Source organism: Chlorocebus sabaeus, chromosome 2 (assembly GCF_047675955.1).
Source record: "Chlorocebus sabaeus isolate Y175 chromosome 2, mChlSab1.0.hap1, whole genome shotgun sequence".
In the NCBI taxonomy this organism is placed as follows: domain Eukaryota; kingdom Metazoa; phylum Chordata; class Mammalia; order Primates; family Cercopithecidae; genus Chlorocebus; species Chlorocebus sabaeus.
In genome coordinates, this window is record NC_132905.1 from 64392517 (window position 1) to 64409157 (window position 16641).

Genomic DNA, 16641 nt, shown 5'->3' on the forward strand with positions numbered 1-16641 from the left:
ATGTTGACTCTTAATGATTCCAGAAGACATGGCCTCATTGTACCAATGGGAACTGAGGCTCCGAAGGGTTAGGTTAGTGACTGCCAGAGTCACAGCTAGCACAGCCGAGCCAGCCTCCTGGGGATGTGACTGGAGAACGCGTGGGTGAAGCTGGGAGAAAGGGTGACAGTGGCTGGCTGTGCAGTGCCCCCGCAACCTATGGATGATGGCAGGGCACTGACTCAAACCTTGGCTGCACAGCAGAGTCCTCTGGGGTGCCCAGGTCTAAAGGTGGCCCAGTCTGGCACTTCTTCCAGTCTTCTTCCAATCCTGGTGCCCTCCAGCCCTCGGCGGCCTCTCCCTCCTCCTGCACCCCCAGCATAGTCATCTTCAGTGGGGCGCCCTCTCTGGAGGGCTCTGGAGAGTGGTCTGCTGCTCTGCCCCCACTCAGGCAGCAGGGCAAGTCCCTGCGAGGCCTGAACCTCAGGGAGGCACAGCTGTGGCCCTGCTGCTCCTGGTGTGGACAGCTCACCTCTTCTGGGGCTTTGGCTTTTGGAGGGTTATAGCTAGCAGCTCAGGCTGCTCAGGCCCCCAGAGGAAGTAATTTCAACTTGTCAGAACCCTTGGTAAAGGGGATCCCTGGTAAGGCTTGCCTCACCTCCCGATGCTCCCCTAAAAGGGCCAGCATGTCTGCTGCTCGCTGTTCATCTTGATTCCCAGCTGTGTTCATCACAATAGGCCAAGGTGCCCAGTGGCCAACGGGGTCCCTGCCCACAGCTCTGCCGCTGATTCAGACCCAGAGCTGTACCCTGCTCTCCTGGGGGCCTGTAGCCACGGGGGCTCATCCCTTACTTTCACAACTCCCTCCATTGACTCAGTCCCCTGCACCCAGACCCGGAATCTAGGTGTGCAGCCTCAGAAACAGGAGTTAATTTTAGAAGCAAATGTGATCTATTTAATCTGTTAGGAGGCTCTACCATGCTCCCATTCCAGCTGCCCTGCAGAGACCCAGCGACACTTCATCTGCTCACTCGTCAGAGGCCTGAGAGGGTCTGTGAGGCCAGTCATGAGATGGGTGGGAGTGGACAGGGAGCACACATCCTGGTGTTTGTCATGGCTGTGGTCTTGCTGAAGAGGCGGGGGTCAGTGACAACGGAGAACAGGCACCTCGAAGTGCTGGAGCCAGGGCACGACCCAGACTTCAGAGTAGCAGCTCAGAGTCTGAAACAGAAGGGCACACCTGAGAGCTCAGACTTTCCCTGTGGGGAGCCCTCTGCCCGTGGAGGGGTGCTCCTCACAGAGGAGCTCTTCTCCTGCCCCTAGTTTTCATTTTGAAAAATTTCAAACCTACAGAAAACTTGAATGATTTAAGAAGATATGCTTTTCACCTCTATAATTGCTGAATGTTGCCATGTTTCCTTTCTCTTGCTCTCTCTGCAGAGATATGCTATATATGATATCTATTGTATATATCATATACATGTATATGATATATATATATATAATTTCTGGATTGTTTGAAAGCTTTTCTTACTCTAACCCTTTCCACCCGCACCCCAGGACGCTCTTCCCGAGCTGTGTCTCCGCCTCTAGGACGGGAGGATGTCGTCTGAGGAGCTCCTGGCACAGGCTCTACCTCCTGTTCTCCCGGATCCTTGGTCATGCGGGAGTTCGGAAGGCCTGGCTTCCTCAGGGGTGAGGTTTGGAGTGCTGTGTTAGAGAAATGGTGACAGGGTGTTTTTCACAGCCCTGGGAGGGAGTGGGCTGGGGAAGAGAGGGCGCATCTGAGAGAAGGGCCTGCTGCTTTACCCGCTTCAATGTTTGGTTGGTTTGGAAGTCACAGTTGTCCAGACGCGGGTGCTGGTTTTTCTTGCAGGTAGTTCTGCCAATTTCCACCTCAAGCATGTATTTCAGGCCTTTCACTATCTGTAGGCAGCAAAGGGACTGGGTTAGTGGGCACAGGGGAGGGAGGGCAGGCTCCTCCACTAGCAAGCAGGGCCTCAAGACAGTGGTGCAGGTGCCCACCCAGGAGAAGGGAAGTGGGCCGGCGTCTTGGGGCAATGCTTTCGGCTTACGGCAGAGCCTGCAGACCCCTCCCACTCCCCTCCCTGCCCGTGCTGGGGTTTCTGCCCCTTCCTGAGACAGGTGTCTCCTTTCTGCCCAGAGCTCTGCACTCGGGAGGGATGTCACACTAGGTCTCCTGCATGCCCTGCTGAGCCCGCCCTGCAGCCCTCACTCCAGCCCCATGATGGCTGTTTCTTGTGGCCTCTGTGTCAGGCCTGGGGTCTGTGGGCTTCCCCTCCCCATTCCTGGGGTTGGAAGTTTTGAGTTTCCGGACAGCCCTTCTCCACTTGGATATGGCAGCCGCCTGGTTCTTTCTCATTTGTGGTCTCGGAGGAGTTGAAGAAAAATTCCTCAGGTTTTAGTCTCAGCTCTAGGGAAATTACGTTGTCCCCAATATCGCCAAGCTGGAGAGGGACAACCTCCAAGCCCCCTCCCAGAGAACCCCAAGGACTCAGGCCCAGGGCATCCCGCTGGCCTCCCGGAGAAGGAGGGAGGGCCTGCGTCACTCAGGCCAGGCTGTGGAGTGACGACCCTGGCTACACGCCATACTGCCTTCTGTAGCGCGCTTCTCATAGGAAAGCATGCTGCCCTTCACAAGTTTGCAATTGTCAGAAATAATTAGGTTATAAAAATCACCCCGACCTGTGACCCAGCATAACCATGAACACTGTGAAGACTGCCTTGGACAGGGCTGCTTCTGTCCCTTCCCTCCAGGCGCCAGCATGCGGTGGTGGGTGTCATCCACAGCCTGTGTCCCACATTAGCAAGTGGGTGTTCTCAGGACACAGATGAGCAAGGTCTGGCTGTGTCCCAGAGGGTCCCCTAGGAGGGAGGGTGCTGAGCAGGCACAGTAAAAATGAGTCGGGGAAAGGGCAGTGGCTTGGGCAGAGCTCTGGGACTCTGGGATGTGAGTGAGCACTCCAGGGGGAAAGTGGCAAGGACACTTCTGGGCTGCAGGGCACGTGAGGGGTGAGGCCAGATGGGGACCCTGGTCCCAGCAGGGACAGCTCCTCGGACAGTGGCTTTCTCCCCCGTCAGCCTTGGCGCCCACCTCCAGGAGCCCCATTAGGGCCCTGGCGCCTTCTTACCCCATGCCTAGTGGGCTCTGGGCCAGGGGCCTGGTAACTGCCGGGGAGCCGTGTGCTTTGTGTAACCTTTGTGCCTTGCCCTGGGGGATGCTGGCCTCGGCTGCTGCTGTCCACTCCAACCCCTTATGCATCTGCTTTCTGCCCAGAGTTCTGCACTCAGGAGCGACTTCACATTACATCCGCCCTGCTCGCCTAGGTGTTGCATGGTAGCAACTCAGCTGCTTAGGGCTGTTCGTGACATGTGACCAGAACCCAGACCGTTACCTGAACTAGGGCCCTTGTAATGCGGGACTCCTTGAACAAGAACTTGTCGTTCGTGCAGTTGTTGAACTTCTCAACACTGTGTCTGGCTGCTTGGAGGACTCCTGGGTCGTTGGTCTTTATTGTTTTAGGAAATCCTGGATTCACACCTGAGATAATGTCCTGGGAACAAGTATCTGAAAGAGACGAAGAACCAGATAAGAACACTGATGTTAGCGGGGTCTTCAGTCCAGGTGTCATACCTCATGCCTCTGTGGTTCTCAGTTCTCCACTGGCGTGTGCCTCTTGGCCCCACCCACCCCTCACCTGCTCCCCCTTCACCAGCCCCGCCCTCACCTGCCCCTGTTACCTGTCCCCGCTTACCCACCCCACCCACCCTTCACCTGCCCCCCCACCTGCCCCGTCACCTGCCCCCCTTCAACTGTCCCTCCTCACCTGCCCCCCTCACCTGTCCACCCACCTGTCCTCCCTCACATGTTCTTTCTTACCTGCTCCCTCACCTGCCCCCACACATGCCCCACCTGCCCCCTCACTTGTCGTCTCTTACCTGCCCCCCCAACCTGCCCCCATCACCTGTCCTCCCTCACTTGCTCCCCACCTGCCCCCTCACCTGTCCCCCAACCTGTCCCCTCACCTCCTCCCTCACCTGCCCCCTCACCTCTCCCACCTCACCTGCCCCCTCACCTGTCCCCCGACCAACACACCTGCAGTGTATTTGTTGCTGCATTTTCTGAGCTGAGGACCAGGTGCCGGGGGTGCAATGAACCTGTGCCCCCCTTTCAGAACCCAGGGTTATTTCCAACATATGTGATAAAAGCAGAACATGTCCCACAGGTAAGAACCTAAGTACGGGATGTAGCCTTAGTACGGTAGGGAAAGTCAGCCCCGCCTGACCCTCTAGGCGGTGGATGGAGGTAGGGCCTCCCACTGGAAGGAGATGGCGCCGTCCTCTTCTCAAGGCCTTCTGCCTGCCTGGCTCTCAGCCTCAGGCCCAGCCCCTAGGAGGGCACCCCTCCTGGCAGCCTGCAGCACTTGATACCCCTGCGCTGCCTCCTGACCTTCCAGGGACAGTCTTTTTCACTCCTGTGGGTGACAGTGCACTGTGTCCACAAGCTTCATTGGGGTCAGGGAGGCCTGCCTTTCCTGTACCAAGGAGGCCTATATTTGGATACAAGATGGGGAAGCAGCACCGGGGGCTTCCCCCACAGTCTGTCCCCTAGCGTCTGTGCCTGAGGCTGCAGCCTGCTATGGTCTGGATGGAAAGCTGGGTGCCAGGGCACTGGGGGCAGGGTGATTGGGGAACGGGAGGGGACAGGCTTCATAGCTGGGCATGGCAGGGAGGCCTTGCCAGGACGTCATTGTCAACTCAGTGTGAGGGCCCCAGAGGAGGCCATTCCCACTGCTGCCTGAGGTCTGCAAGAGGCCCTTCCTGGGTCCTGGATGTCTGTGGGTGCACACCAGACCCCACCAAGGGTAGACAGCCAGGATGCCGAGGTTTCTGGTCACCATGTGGCACCCCCAGGCTAGGCGGTGCAGTGCCAGGAGTGGGCAAAGAAGGTGTGGGACTAGAAGTTCTGTGGCCTTGGGAATGTTGCCCCATCCCGGTAAAGAGTGTCCATTGTGAAGGGAGGCCACTTGGCAGGTGGCTGTCCCGTGGTTGGTTCTGGGCCAGAAGGTGAACTTTATAGCTGGGCTTTGGATGACTGTGCCTGCTCCGTGCTTTAGCAGCCAAGGAAGCCTGGCCTTCCATCCCAAGAAAGCAGCGCAGTGCTGGTGCCCCACCCCATAGAGAAAGCTGGCCATGTGCTGGTCCTATGTGCTGCTGGATAGCTGTGTCCTGCACTGGCATGCCCTGGGACTGTCCTTGACAGTAATTAGTGTCACACACATCCCCCCTGAAACCGCTGCAGCCTTTGCTTAACACTAGGCCTCTGAAGATGGAATAGAAACCGCTCTGTTCCTGAGCAGCAGGGGCCGGGCTTGGCCATCTAGGGGAGGCCCTGGAACCTGCATTTCCCCAGGCTCTCAGGTGACTCTGACACTGGTGCTGGCAGTGGGGGGTCCTCGGGACCTGCAGTGTTACCATCAGGAAGGAGGGGCCCCAGTGCCAAAGCCAGCTCCTTCTGGTCTCTGCGCTTGTTGATGACAGGAAGTTGAATGTGGCTTTTAGTTACAACAAAAAACTGTTCTGGAAACTAGCTTGATTTCTGCTCATCACTGTCGTCTGAACAGCAGAGAAAGAAAGAGACATGTGTGTGGAAGGGGTAGTGTGTGTTCAGTGTATTTTTGCTATCAGAGATTAGTGTTTTTATTATTATTTTGCTTTCTTTCCTCACATTAAATTAATATGGCTGTCCATTTTTTTCTTTGTAAAAACTATATTTTATGACTTTTTCTGATTATAAACTTACCTATTTTTGGTAGGAAATTTGAAAAATACAGAGGAGCATAACAAAAAATAATTATTCTTGGTATCTTAAAGCTAACCATTATTAACTTTTTTAAAAATAAAATGTATTTGATTTTGCTTGAGATTAACAGAATTTTAAAAATGAAGTGAAACTCAGTTACACTGAACTTCAGATAAATTTCCCTTTCAAGCTCATGACGTTAGTTCCTAAAAGGTTGTGTTAAAGTTACAAAAAGCTTATGAAAAATACTGAAATTGGTATATTTTTATTTAACTACATGATTCCTAAAATGTAGGCTTCAAGTTAAACCTTTCACTGTCTTACAGTTGTCTAAACAGATATTAAAAGCTCAATTTTTAATTTAAAAATGTTTAAAAGTCAAACCTATTTTTAGGATGATTTGTTAAGAGAAATTAACAAGGAAAGGTTGATCATTAAGAATTAACACCCCAGAGGGGCCAGGCATCTTCAGGGAAGAAAACAGGTGCCCAGCAGGTGGTGAGCGAATTTGAGAACCTCTGCTAGAGTCAAAGAACTGTGGAGAGGACCCCCGCCCCCCGCCCCCAGGGAGGGGACTTGGGTTTGCTCTGTGCCGCTGAAGGTGGGCAGTGGGAGAATGGGTGCTCTCCTCCTCGCCTGCTCTGTCTGGAGGGCCCCGCGATGCTGTTTTTTCTGCTGCATGCCCATTCTGCAGGCGAGGAGACCAAGAGCTTGGAGTGCAGGGTGGGGCTAAACCCAGGTGTGACTAATTCGGAACACCACTCTCGCTTTTTCCTCATTCAAGAAGGACTGTTTGGCAGGTGCTAAGGGAGATGCAGGGTGGACTCTGAGACAGGCCCCGCCCGCAGTGGAGGGGACAGGACAGGACGCCAACCTGAGGGTAAAATGGGTGAGCAGAGGGGCAGGATAGGGGTAGCAGCTGGAAGGTGGCTGAACTGACCTAGGGGAGGAGGGAGCTACGTGCTGGGAAGAGTTGAGGAGACCCCGCTGGAGGCTGCTGCTGGGTGCAGAGGATGACGGTGGTGATGGCCAGGGTGACATGAACGGAAATAACCCACGGACTATCAGGCTTGTGAGAAGAAACAAAAGGCACATAAAATTCGTCTGTAGAGAAACAATGCCTGGGGCCTACCAGACCTGCTCGAGGGGAGTGGGGGTTACCTGCCTTGTGCGAGGCCTGCACCAGGAGGAGCCTGCCAGGGCAGCCTGACCTCAGCGCACCACTGCTTCTAATGCAGGGTGGGAGGGGAGGTGGGCTGTGCCTGAGACAGGCAGGGAGCTTCCAGACATAGAAGCTGGAGGTGGGGCGGGGGTGGGCAGGGCCTGATGATACCAGGTGCTGAGCAGGCCCCAGGACACATGGTCATGGGAAGGCGAATGAAACCGTCCCCGCACGTTGGCAAGAATTGCATGCCAGGTTCTGGACAGAAAGATAATTAAGCTTGAATCAGGCTGCTCTCTGGCCCAAGATGTTTTTCAGATCCCAATTCAAGCAACCAGTTTGGGAACCCCCCCACAGAGGAATGGAATCATCACGAAAACACAGCTGCTTCCTCTCCCTGTGCTGTGACATCACACTGCCCCTTCCAACAATCGATCTCCACACTTCGCCACTCCAGAACCCTTAAAAACCCGGGCCCCAGGCTCCTCGGGGAGATGGATTTGAGTTTCCTCCATCTCCTTGTCCTGTGACCCTGTGATCATCCTGCTTTCGTGCTGCAGCCCCGTGTTTCTGAACATTGACTGGCTGTGTGCATGGGGCGCAGACCTATTGGGGCACCCAAGGACCAGTGTGCACTGGGGTGCAGATGTGAAGCTGCCGTGCCAGGGGAGTTGCCAGGGCTTCTGCCCAAGGCAGCAGGGAGCTGCAGCTTCTGACAGCTGCTGGGCATGCCCTGGGCAGGGTACGTTCCTGTCCTCGGGGCATTGGCCTGGTGGTAGAGCTGGTACTAAGCCATTCTGAGAAGAGAGAGAACATGGACAGGGATCGCTGTGGTGACACCAGGCAGACCCTTCCCACCTGCCTTTAGTAGGAAAATGGGTGGGCACAGCAGGGGCTGGCCTTGCGCACCGCCTCCCTCTTTCAGGAGTGTTCTAGGTGTGGCCAGGAGGTTGGGAAGCCCCTGCTTGTGAAACTATCCCTGAGATGGGGACCTGGGTGCCGAGAGCTGGATGCAGATGGTCCCTGCTGGTGTCCCTCCCTGTGTCACCTGAGGGGGCGCCCTTTCCGTGGGCCAGTACTGAGCTGGGTGGGGAGACCCTTTGGGAGGGGCCCCATTGGCCCCCATCACCCAGAGCATAAGGTCTGCATGGCTGTGCCTGAGAACTGGGGTGTTGGGGGGGTACAGGTCCAGCTTAAGGGTGCTGGTGTTCACCCCGTCACCCCAAGCCCTCTCACATGACACCATCAAAATTCAGAAAGCCCGGGTCCTTGGGGCCACACCCGCCCACTGTACTCTCGGGTCTCTGTGTGATGGCTAATGGTGGAGACTTTCTTTTGAGGGCACACACATGCCCCTGGCACAGACAGGACACTGAGCTCTCCCAGGATCAGTCCCGACCTTAACCCACTGGGACACACCGGGAGTTTGAATTCCAGCTCTGCCTCTCACCGACTGTGTGATCTCAGGCAAGCTGCCTAACCTCTCTGAGCCTCCGTGTCCTCACCTGTAAAATGAGGATGTTGACGACAGTGAGAATATATGAGGCAACATACACAAAGCACTTGGCAATAAATGATGTGCAATACTGTAATCATTATCAAATACATCAAAAGGCACATGGCCACAGCAGGGGTCTCAGGGAAAATGAATGCCCCCATTGGGAAAAACAAATCTTGCCGCATAGAGGGTGGCTCAGCCTGCGGCAGCCCTTAGTGCTCCCCAGGAGGCAGGAGGTCCCCGGGCTGCAGGTGGTCTCTCTGCTACTAGGAAGTAAGGAGTGACATCACCTTGCAGAGGGAAGCCGAAATGGCTCCCTGACCCCAGGGCCCCTGTCCAGGCAGATGGACCGTTGCAGCTAGAGTGGAGGGGGCAGAGGGTGACATGGCACCTCGCAGAGCTTCCCAGAAGAGATGCCCATCAGATTGAGAAAGAAACAGCCCTTTTCAAAAGGGTGGCGGAAGCTAGTGTGGCAATTTCCTAGGTTCTGAAAGCCTCAGGGAAGAAAGGTGCCCTGAGGGACTCGGCGCTGCTGTCTGTGCAGTTCAGTGCCTGGGCGTGGAGAGAGGCCAGATGCTCAGACGGCACCACCCTCGGGTTCCCTGTTGCTTCCCCTGCCCCCCAGCCCCCTCAGTCATGAGGAAGGCTCTGTAATTTATTCTCAGAGGAGGCAGTGGGGGGGGGGGCTGTAGGAGTTGTGGGGTGGAGGCAGGATGCATGCTTGTGTCTGGGGCCCAGGTTCCCATCTCTTTTGCTGCTAGACTGGGGGCCTCCCAGCACCCTCCCTGTACAGCCGAAGACCGAAGGCCCTTGCTGGAAGCACCGAAATGATCACAGCACCTGGGCAGGGTGTTGGGGGCTGTCACCAGCACAGCGGCAGAAGGTCCTGCACTGGACAGAGCAGGGGGCCGAGGCTGGCAGAGAGCACCCCACGCCCCGTGTGCCTCCATGCCTGTGCCTTCCCCGAGCCACCTCTTTTCAGCCTCCCCAAGACCGGACACGGGGTGCAGTTATCTTCCCATTTCACGGATGGTAGGACTGAGGCTGAGGGCCCACTCCGTGTGTGTGAACGTGGGCTCTGGAGCTTCCATCTGGGGTTTGGTGGCCGACAGCAGATCTACTGGGAACGGAGGGAAAGCCTTGGTGCAGCATTACACACCAGCGAGGGACCAGGAACACAGCCCAGGAAAGTGACTTTGCCGGCTGCCCAGCACGTCAGCTCCCACACCTCTCTGCTACAAATCCCTAGCCTGCTCCATGAGGTGAGCAGAGCTCTGAAACCCCTCAGCAGTCAGTAGGTTTAATTAGATCCCATGACACACTAGGACAGCCGGCTCCATGTCCCCTCCAGGAGAGCCTTTTCTGAGGTGTGAGAAGGAGCCACTTCTCTTGGGTGAACGTGCATCTCTTCCCCGCTTCCCTCTTGGACCTTGGAGACACGAAGGGGCAGGGCACAAGATGGCAGTGGGCGGGCGGCGCTGCATCATGACAGGACCAGGAGGAGAGGCCCCTGTGAGGCTGGGAAGTGGGTGGAAGGCTCCACGCATCAGCTGAGAAGACTCCCAAGCTGGGAGGCAGGGCGGGTGTGCTGTCCCCAGCCTTCTGCCGGCCATGGGTGAGCTCCATGTTCACTGAGCACCACCCAGAGCCCGTGGTGGCATGTTCCCATCAATGAGAGCAGAAGCTGCCTCCCTCCTCCAGCCTGCCCTGTCCTCTTGGGCGCTCAGTCACAACACCCACCCTAGGCCAGGCCTGGGAGCTCAACACTGTCCCCCAGCATCACTGAGTCCTCAGTACTTTGATTCACCAGCAGGAGGTGAGAACCCTCCGTGGACCCCTTGGGTGCTCTGGGGCCGTCCTCTTGTCAGTGGTCCTGCTGCACACCCCCCAACCTGGGCCCCTTTGTTCAGACTCTAGCCCCCTTCTGTCCCCATCTGCTGAGTGGGGGTCGTGTGACTTGAGCGGGTCACCTCAACCCTCTGATGCCAGCTTCCTGGTTGGGTAAGTGAGGCGAGGGCCTCCCAAGTTCCCATCAGTATCCTGGTCTGATTCCTGTGCCAGGGAGGGCATGGGCCAGTTCCCTTTGGGGGAGGGAAGGTTGTCCCTGGCTGTGTGACTTGGGCAAATCTCTTAGCCTGACCGTGCCTCAGTTTCCCAGTGCACAGGCAGTGGCTGCTTCCTCCGTGTCCCCCCTCCCGCTGAGTGCTGACCCTCAGGGAGTGGATTTCAGGAAGGGTGAAAGAGTCTGATCGTTAGGGTCCCTGGGGCCAAGTCACAGGACAGCAGCCGGCAGGAAGGAAGGACAAGCCATCAGATAGAAGAGGCTAACCGCAGGCATGTGGCTGCCCTGTTGCCTCCGTCCCGCAGAAGGGCTGCGGGAGATCTGCCTTGCTCAGACCTTTCTCAGACCTCTGTGAAGACCAGAGAATGGAAGACGTTTCCCTTGCCCCTAGCCTTCTGGGGCAGCCCCCACACCCTTCATCCCTGTAGCCTGCTACTCCCAAAGGTGGCTGCAGCCAGATGGAGCCCCTTGCCCCTCTCACCACTCCCAGCACCTCTCACCACCGCATGGTCCTGTGGGGATTCCAAGCCAGGAAAGTGCCCTGGGGAAGACCCAAGGCACCAGCGGCCAATCTCAGGGAGAGACCCCAAGGGAGCGGCCAGGGGAGAACGCCACTTACCTGGGGAAAGGCCCCCAGTGGTGCTCACAACCAGGCAGCAGAAGGCCAGCAGAGTTCCAGCCGCTCGCATGGCTGCCCGGGTGGGGACAGTGCGGGGCAGTCCGGGGTGGCCGTGCAGAGCCTTCTCAGGCAGCATGGGGCAGTTGGGGGCAGTGGTTGGTGCTCGTGCCAATCCTTCTCAGGCAGCACGGGGCAATGCTGGGCAGTGGTTGGTGCCTGTGCTGAGCCTTCTCGGGTAGCACGGGGCAGTGGGCTGTCTCAAACCAGGGGTGGGTGCTGGGGCCATAGCATGGAACCCCACCCTGCAAACCACTCTGGGACAGGGGCAGGGGCGGGGCTGGGGGCTGCCTGCGTGGTGCTAGGGAGGGGAGTGGTTTGCTGCTGAATCATTTTGGCCAGAAGCTCTTCACCTTTAGATCTATCAGCCACAAAGGCAACCGCTTCCTGTATAAAAGTTTCCAAGCAGTCGTCATTTGCTGGGGGAGGAGGAAGAGAAACGAGACCCGTGAGCAAATCCTGGTGCAATGTTCTACCCCTGAGCTACACACAAAAGAGATGTTGCATGAAAAACATTAGCAGGAATTTTCAAAAGCAGAATCACTTGATTTTCTTCTTTTTTTAAAAAATACTTAAGTTCTGGGGTACATGTGCAGAACGTGCCATGGTGGTTTGCTGTACCCATCAACCCATCATCTACATTAGGTATTTCTCCAAATGCTATCCCTCCCCTGGTGCCCCACCCCCAGATAGGCCTTGGTGTGTGATGTTCCCTTCCCTGTGCCCATGTGTTCTCATTGTTCAACTCCCACCTATGAGTGAGAACATGCCGTGTTTGGTTTTCTATTCTTGTGTTAGTTTGCTGAGAGAGATGGTTTCCAGCTTCATCCACGTCCCTGCAAAGGACATGAACTCATCCTTTTTTATTGCTGCATAATATTCCATGGTGTGTATGTGCCACATTTTCTTTATCCAGTCTACCATTGATGGGCATTTGGGTTGGTTCCAAGTCTTTGCTATTGTGAAGAGTGCTGCAATAAACATACATGTGCATGTGTCTTTAGACTAGAATGATTTATAGTCTTTTGAGTATATACCCAGTAATGAAATTGCTGGGTCAAATGGTATTTCTGGTTCTAGATCCTTGAGGAATTGCCACACTGTCTTCCATGATGGTTGAACTAATTTACACTCCCACCAACAGTGTAAAAGCGTTCCTATTTCTCCACATCCTCTCCAGCATCTGTTGTTTCCTGACTTTTTAATGATCGCCATTCTAACTGGCATGAGACGGTATCTCATTGTGGTTTTGATTTGCATTTCTCTAATGACCAGTGATGATGAGCGTTTTTTCATATGTTTGTTGGCCCCATAAATGTATTCTTTTGAGTGTCTGTTCATATCCTTCACCCACTTTTTGATAGGGTTGTTTTTTTTCTTGTCAATTTGTTTAAGTTCCTTGTAGATTTTCAACACTAGCCCTTTGTCAGATAGATATATTGCAAAAACTTTCTCTCATTCTGTAGGTTGCCTGTTCACTCTGGTGAGAGTTTATTTTGCTGTGTGGAAGCTCTTTAGTTAAATTAGGTCCCATTTATCAATTTTGCCTTTTGTTGCTATTCCTTTTGGTGTTTTAGTCATGAAGTCTTTGCCCATGCCTATATCCTGAGTGGTACTGCCCAGGTTTTCTTCTAGGATTTTTATGGTTTTACATCTTATGTTTAAGTCCTTAATCTATGTTGAGTTAATTTTTGTATGAGGTGTAAGGAAGGGGTCCAGTTTCAGTTTTCTGCAAATGGCTAGGCAGTTTTCCCAACACCATTTATTAAATATGGAATCCTTTCCCCATTGGTTGTTTAGTCAGGCTTGTCAAATATCAGTTGGTTGTTGATGTGTGGTGTTATTTCTGAGGCCTCTGTTCTGTTCCATTGGTCTATATATCTGTTTTGGTGCGAGTACCATGCTGTTTTGGTTACCATAGCCTTGTCGTATAGTTTGAAGTCAGGTAGCATGATGCCTCCAGCTTTGTTCTTTTTGCTTAGGATTGCCTTGGCTACACAGGCTCTTTTTTGGTTCCATAGGAACTTTAAAGTAGTTTTTTCCAATTCTGTGAAGAAAGACAATGGTAGCTTCATGGGGATAGCACTGAATTTGTAAATTACTTTGGGCAGTATGACCATTTTCACAATATTGATTCTTCCTATCCATGAGCGTGGAATGTTTTTCCGTTTATTTGTGTCCTTTCTTATTTCCTTGAACAATTGTTTGTAGTTCTCCTTGAAGAAGTCCTTCACATCCCCTGTAAGTTGTATTCCTAGGTATTTTATTTGCTTTGCAGCAATTGTGAATGGGAGTTCACTCATAATTTCACTCTCTGTTTGTCTATTATTGGTGTATGGAAATGTTTGTGATTTTTGCGCATTGATTTTGTATCTTGAGACTTTGCTGAAGTTGCTTATCAGCTTATGGAGATTTTGGGCTGACACAATGGAGTTTTCTAAATATACAATCATGTCATCTGCAAACAGAGACAATTTGACTTTCTGTTTTCCTATTTGAATACTTTTTATTTCTTTCTCTTGCCTGCTTGCCCTGGCCAGAACTTCCAATACTATGTTGAATAGGAGTGGTGAGAGAGGGCATCCTTGTGCTGGTTTTCAAAGGGAATGCTTCAAATTTTTGCCCATTCAGTATGATATTGGCTGTGAGTTTGTCATAAATAGCTCTTATTACTTTGAGATACATTCCATCAAAACCTAGTTTATTGAGAATTTTTAGCATGAAGGAGTGTTGAATTTTGTTGAAGGCCTTTTATGCATTTATTGAGATAATCATGTGGTTTTTGTTATTGGTTCTATTTATGTGATGGATTATGTTTATTGATTTGCATATGTTGAACTGGCCTTGCATTCCAGGTATGAAGCCGACTTGATCATGCTGGATAAGCTTTTTGATGTGCTGCTGGATTCAGTTTGCCATATTTTATTGAGGATTTTCACATCAACGGGACATCAGGGATATTGGCCTGAAATTTTCTTTTTTGTTGTGTCTCTACCAGGTTTTGGTATCAGGATGATGCTGACCTCATAAAATGAGTTAGGGAGGATTCCCTCTTTTTCTCTTGTTTGGAATAGTTTCAGAAGGAATGGTACCAGTTCTTCTTTGTACCTCTGGTAGAATTCGGCTGTGAATCCATCTGGTCCTGGACTTTTTTTGGCTGGTAGGCTATTAATTACTGCTTCAATTTCAGAACTTGTTCTTAGTCTATTCAGGGATTCGACTCCTTCCTGGTTTTGACTTGGGAGGGTGTATGTGTCCAGGAATTTATCCATTTCTTCTAGGTTTTCTAGTTTATTTGTGTAGAGGCATTTACAGTATTCTCTGATGGTAGATTGTATTTATGTGGGATCAGTGGTGATACCCCCTTTATCATTTTTTATTGCATCTATTTGATTCTTCTCTCTTTTCTTCTTTATTAGTCTGGCTAGTGGTCTATCTATTTTGTTGATCATTTCAAAAAACCAGCCCCTGGATTCATTGATTTTTCGAAGGGTTTTTCATGTCTCTATCACTTTCAGTTATGCTCTGATCTTAGTTATTTCTTGTCTTCTGCTAGCTTTTGAATTTGTTTGCTCGTGCTTCTTTAGTTCTTTTAATTGGATGTGAGGGTGTTGATTTTAGATCTTTCCTGCTTTCTCTTGTGGGCATTTAGTGTTATAAATTTCCCTCTACACAGTGCTTTAAATGTGTCCCAGAGATTCTGGTACATGGTTTCTGTGGGCCTGGAGTCTGGCCTGGCCGAGCTGAGTGCTCTGAGTCTCACCAAGCTGGCCGGGGGTGGAGTGGGGCAGTGTGGCTGGGGCTGCAATGTGGGGCTGGCTGGGGCTGCAGTCTCATCAGAGGCTCAACTGGGGAAGGGGCTGCTTCCCAGGTAAAAGGCTTATTGTCAGCTGTTGGTTCCTTGAGATTGTCAGTTTCAGCTTCCTACTGGCTGTTGACTAGAGGCCACCTTAAGCTCCTAGCCATGTGGGCCTTCTTGACAGGGCCACTGACTTCCTGAAAGCTGGCATGGGAGAGATTGCTTCTTGGAAAATTGGGCTACAGTCTCACATACCATTAACATGGAGGTGACCTCCCATCATCTTTGCCATATTTGAATGGCTGGAAGTGAATCACAGGTCCCACCCACACTAAAGGGGAGGGAACAGCATAGGGCTGGGACAGTGGAGCCACTACAGAGCCTGTTGCCACACTTACTAAAGTTTACTACAAACCCTCGCTATCTCTGCACTGAAGAGGCCACAAAAAGTGACCAACCAGGTGACAGTGAGCACCCTAAAAGTGGTTTCTCACTAAGTACTAAGGCTGCTGGAGAAATGACTGATTCCAGGCCAGGGCAGGAAATGTACAAGATGAGCCAGAAACATCTCACCTTCCAGGGAGCAGGGGAACCCTCAAAGGCTGTTGGGGCCGTGTCAAAGGCATCGGAGCCAAGCTGAAGAGGCTCCCACTGGCCCAGGGAAGGGACAAGTTAGCATTAATAATAACTATAAGGGATTGAAGCACACAGATATTTAAAAAGCTCCTAGATCCACATGATACTGATAATGATGACAATGAGAATCATTATAATCCCTCTGCAACCTCCAAAGGCTGTGGGGCCAGTGGGGCCCCTTCTCCCAGGAACTGATCCCTATGCCACATGCCCAGCCATGGTGGCATCCTTCTGGCCTTCAGAAAGCTCAGGAAGGAGAAGTGGTGCCCAGCCCTTCTCTGCACCGGGAACCCTGCCACCCTCTTTGACCCATGGAATGCCATGTTCCCAGGAGGCCTTGGGTCTCCTGGGTGGTGACTGTGGGATGCAGGAGACTCGCTGGACTTCCCCAAACTCTAGCCTCCTTGTCTGTTACAAAACATACCCAAACAAAAGAAGGGATAAAGGGGAGGTTTGACTCTTCATCTCTTAGGCTTCGTGTGAGGTGGAGATGAGTGATGGGGCATGGCTCAGAGTGAGCTCCCTGACAGTGACGTGGTTTTCTGTTATCCTTGCAGCAGGAGTGGGGCTTCCAAACTGTCAGATGTCAGGTGTGTGTACCCACACATTCCCTTGCACAAGGACACACGAGGAATGTGGAGGTAAAGAAAACCAAGCAGTCTCTTGATGCAGGACTTCTCAGAGCCTTTAGAAGGCAGGTATAGTGTGCAGATGCTTATATTCATTTACAAAGGCAGATGGAACTGCCTCTGCTCAGAGCATCTCTGATGCCATCTGGGGCTTGGGTTTGAGGGCCTTTGCATGGGACAGGTGGGGAGCCACAGAAACAAACAACAGGGCAAGGCCTAGAACCCTGAAGGGAGTTGCAGATCTGGCCCGCAGCTGCCCGCCCTGGGGTTTTGAGGATGCATGGGAAGGCAGGCCTGATGTGAAACAGCATTCCCGGGCCCAGTCAAGACAGCACTCCTGTCAGGGCGGGTCCCATGCTGTTGACCCTGGCTGGCG

The 16641-nt window shown here is 52.7% G+C and overlaps 1 protein-coding gene across 1 annotated transcript; it reads right to left on the minus strand.

The window, feature by feature from the left end:
* Nucleotides 1–911: 911 nt before the first annotated feature.
* Nucleotides 912–11389, minus strand: CST7 (cystatin F). The gene is made up of 4 exons (XM_073009098.1): nucleotides 11145–11389; nucleotides 3396–3568; nucleotides 1789–1905; nucleotides 912–1200 (listed from the first exon to the last, which is right to left on the minus strand). The coding sequence occupies exons 1-4, from the start codon at nucleotides 11278–11280 to the stop codon at nucleotides 1123–1125; spliced, it is 504 nt and encodes a 167-aa protein (XP_072865199.1). The 5' UTR covers nucleotides 11281–11389; the 3' UTR covers nucleotides 912–1122.
* Between the last annotated feature and the right edge of the window lie 5252 nt (nucleotides 11390–16641).

Coding starts and splice junctions, on each gene's coding strand:
- CST7 (XM_073009098.1), bottom strand. CDS start 11,280: ATGCTGCCTGAGAAGGCTCTGCACGGCCACCCCGGACTGCCCCGCACT. Junction 3,569..11,144: donor CACTGGGGGCCTTTCCCCAG/GTAAGTGGCGTT, acceptor CGTCTCTTTCAG/ATACTTGTTCCCAGGACATT. Junction 1,906..3,395: donor TTACAAGGGCCCTAGTTCAG/GTAACGGTCTGG, acceptor TGCTGCCTACAG/ATAGTGAAAGGCCTGAAATA.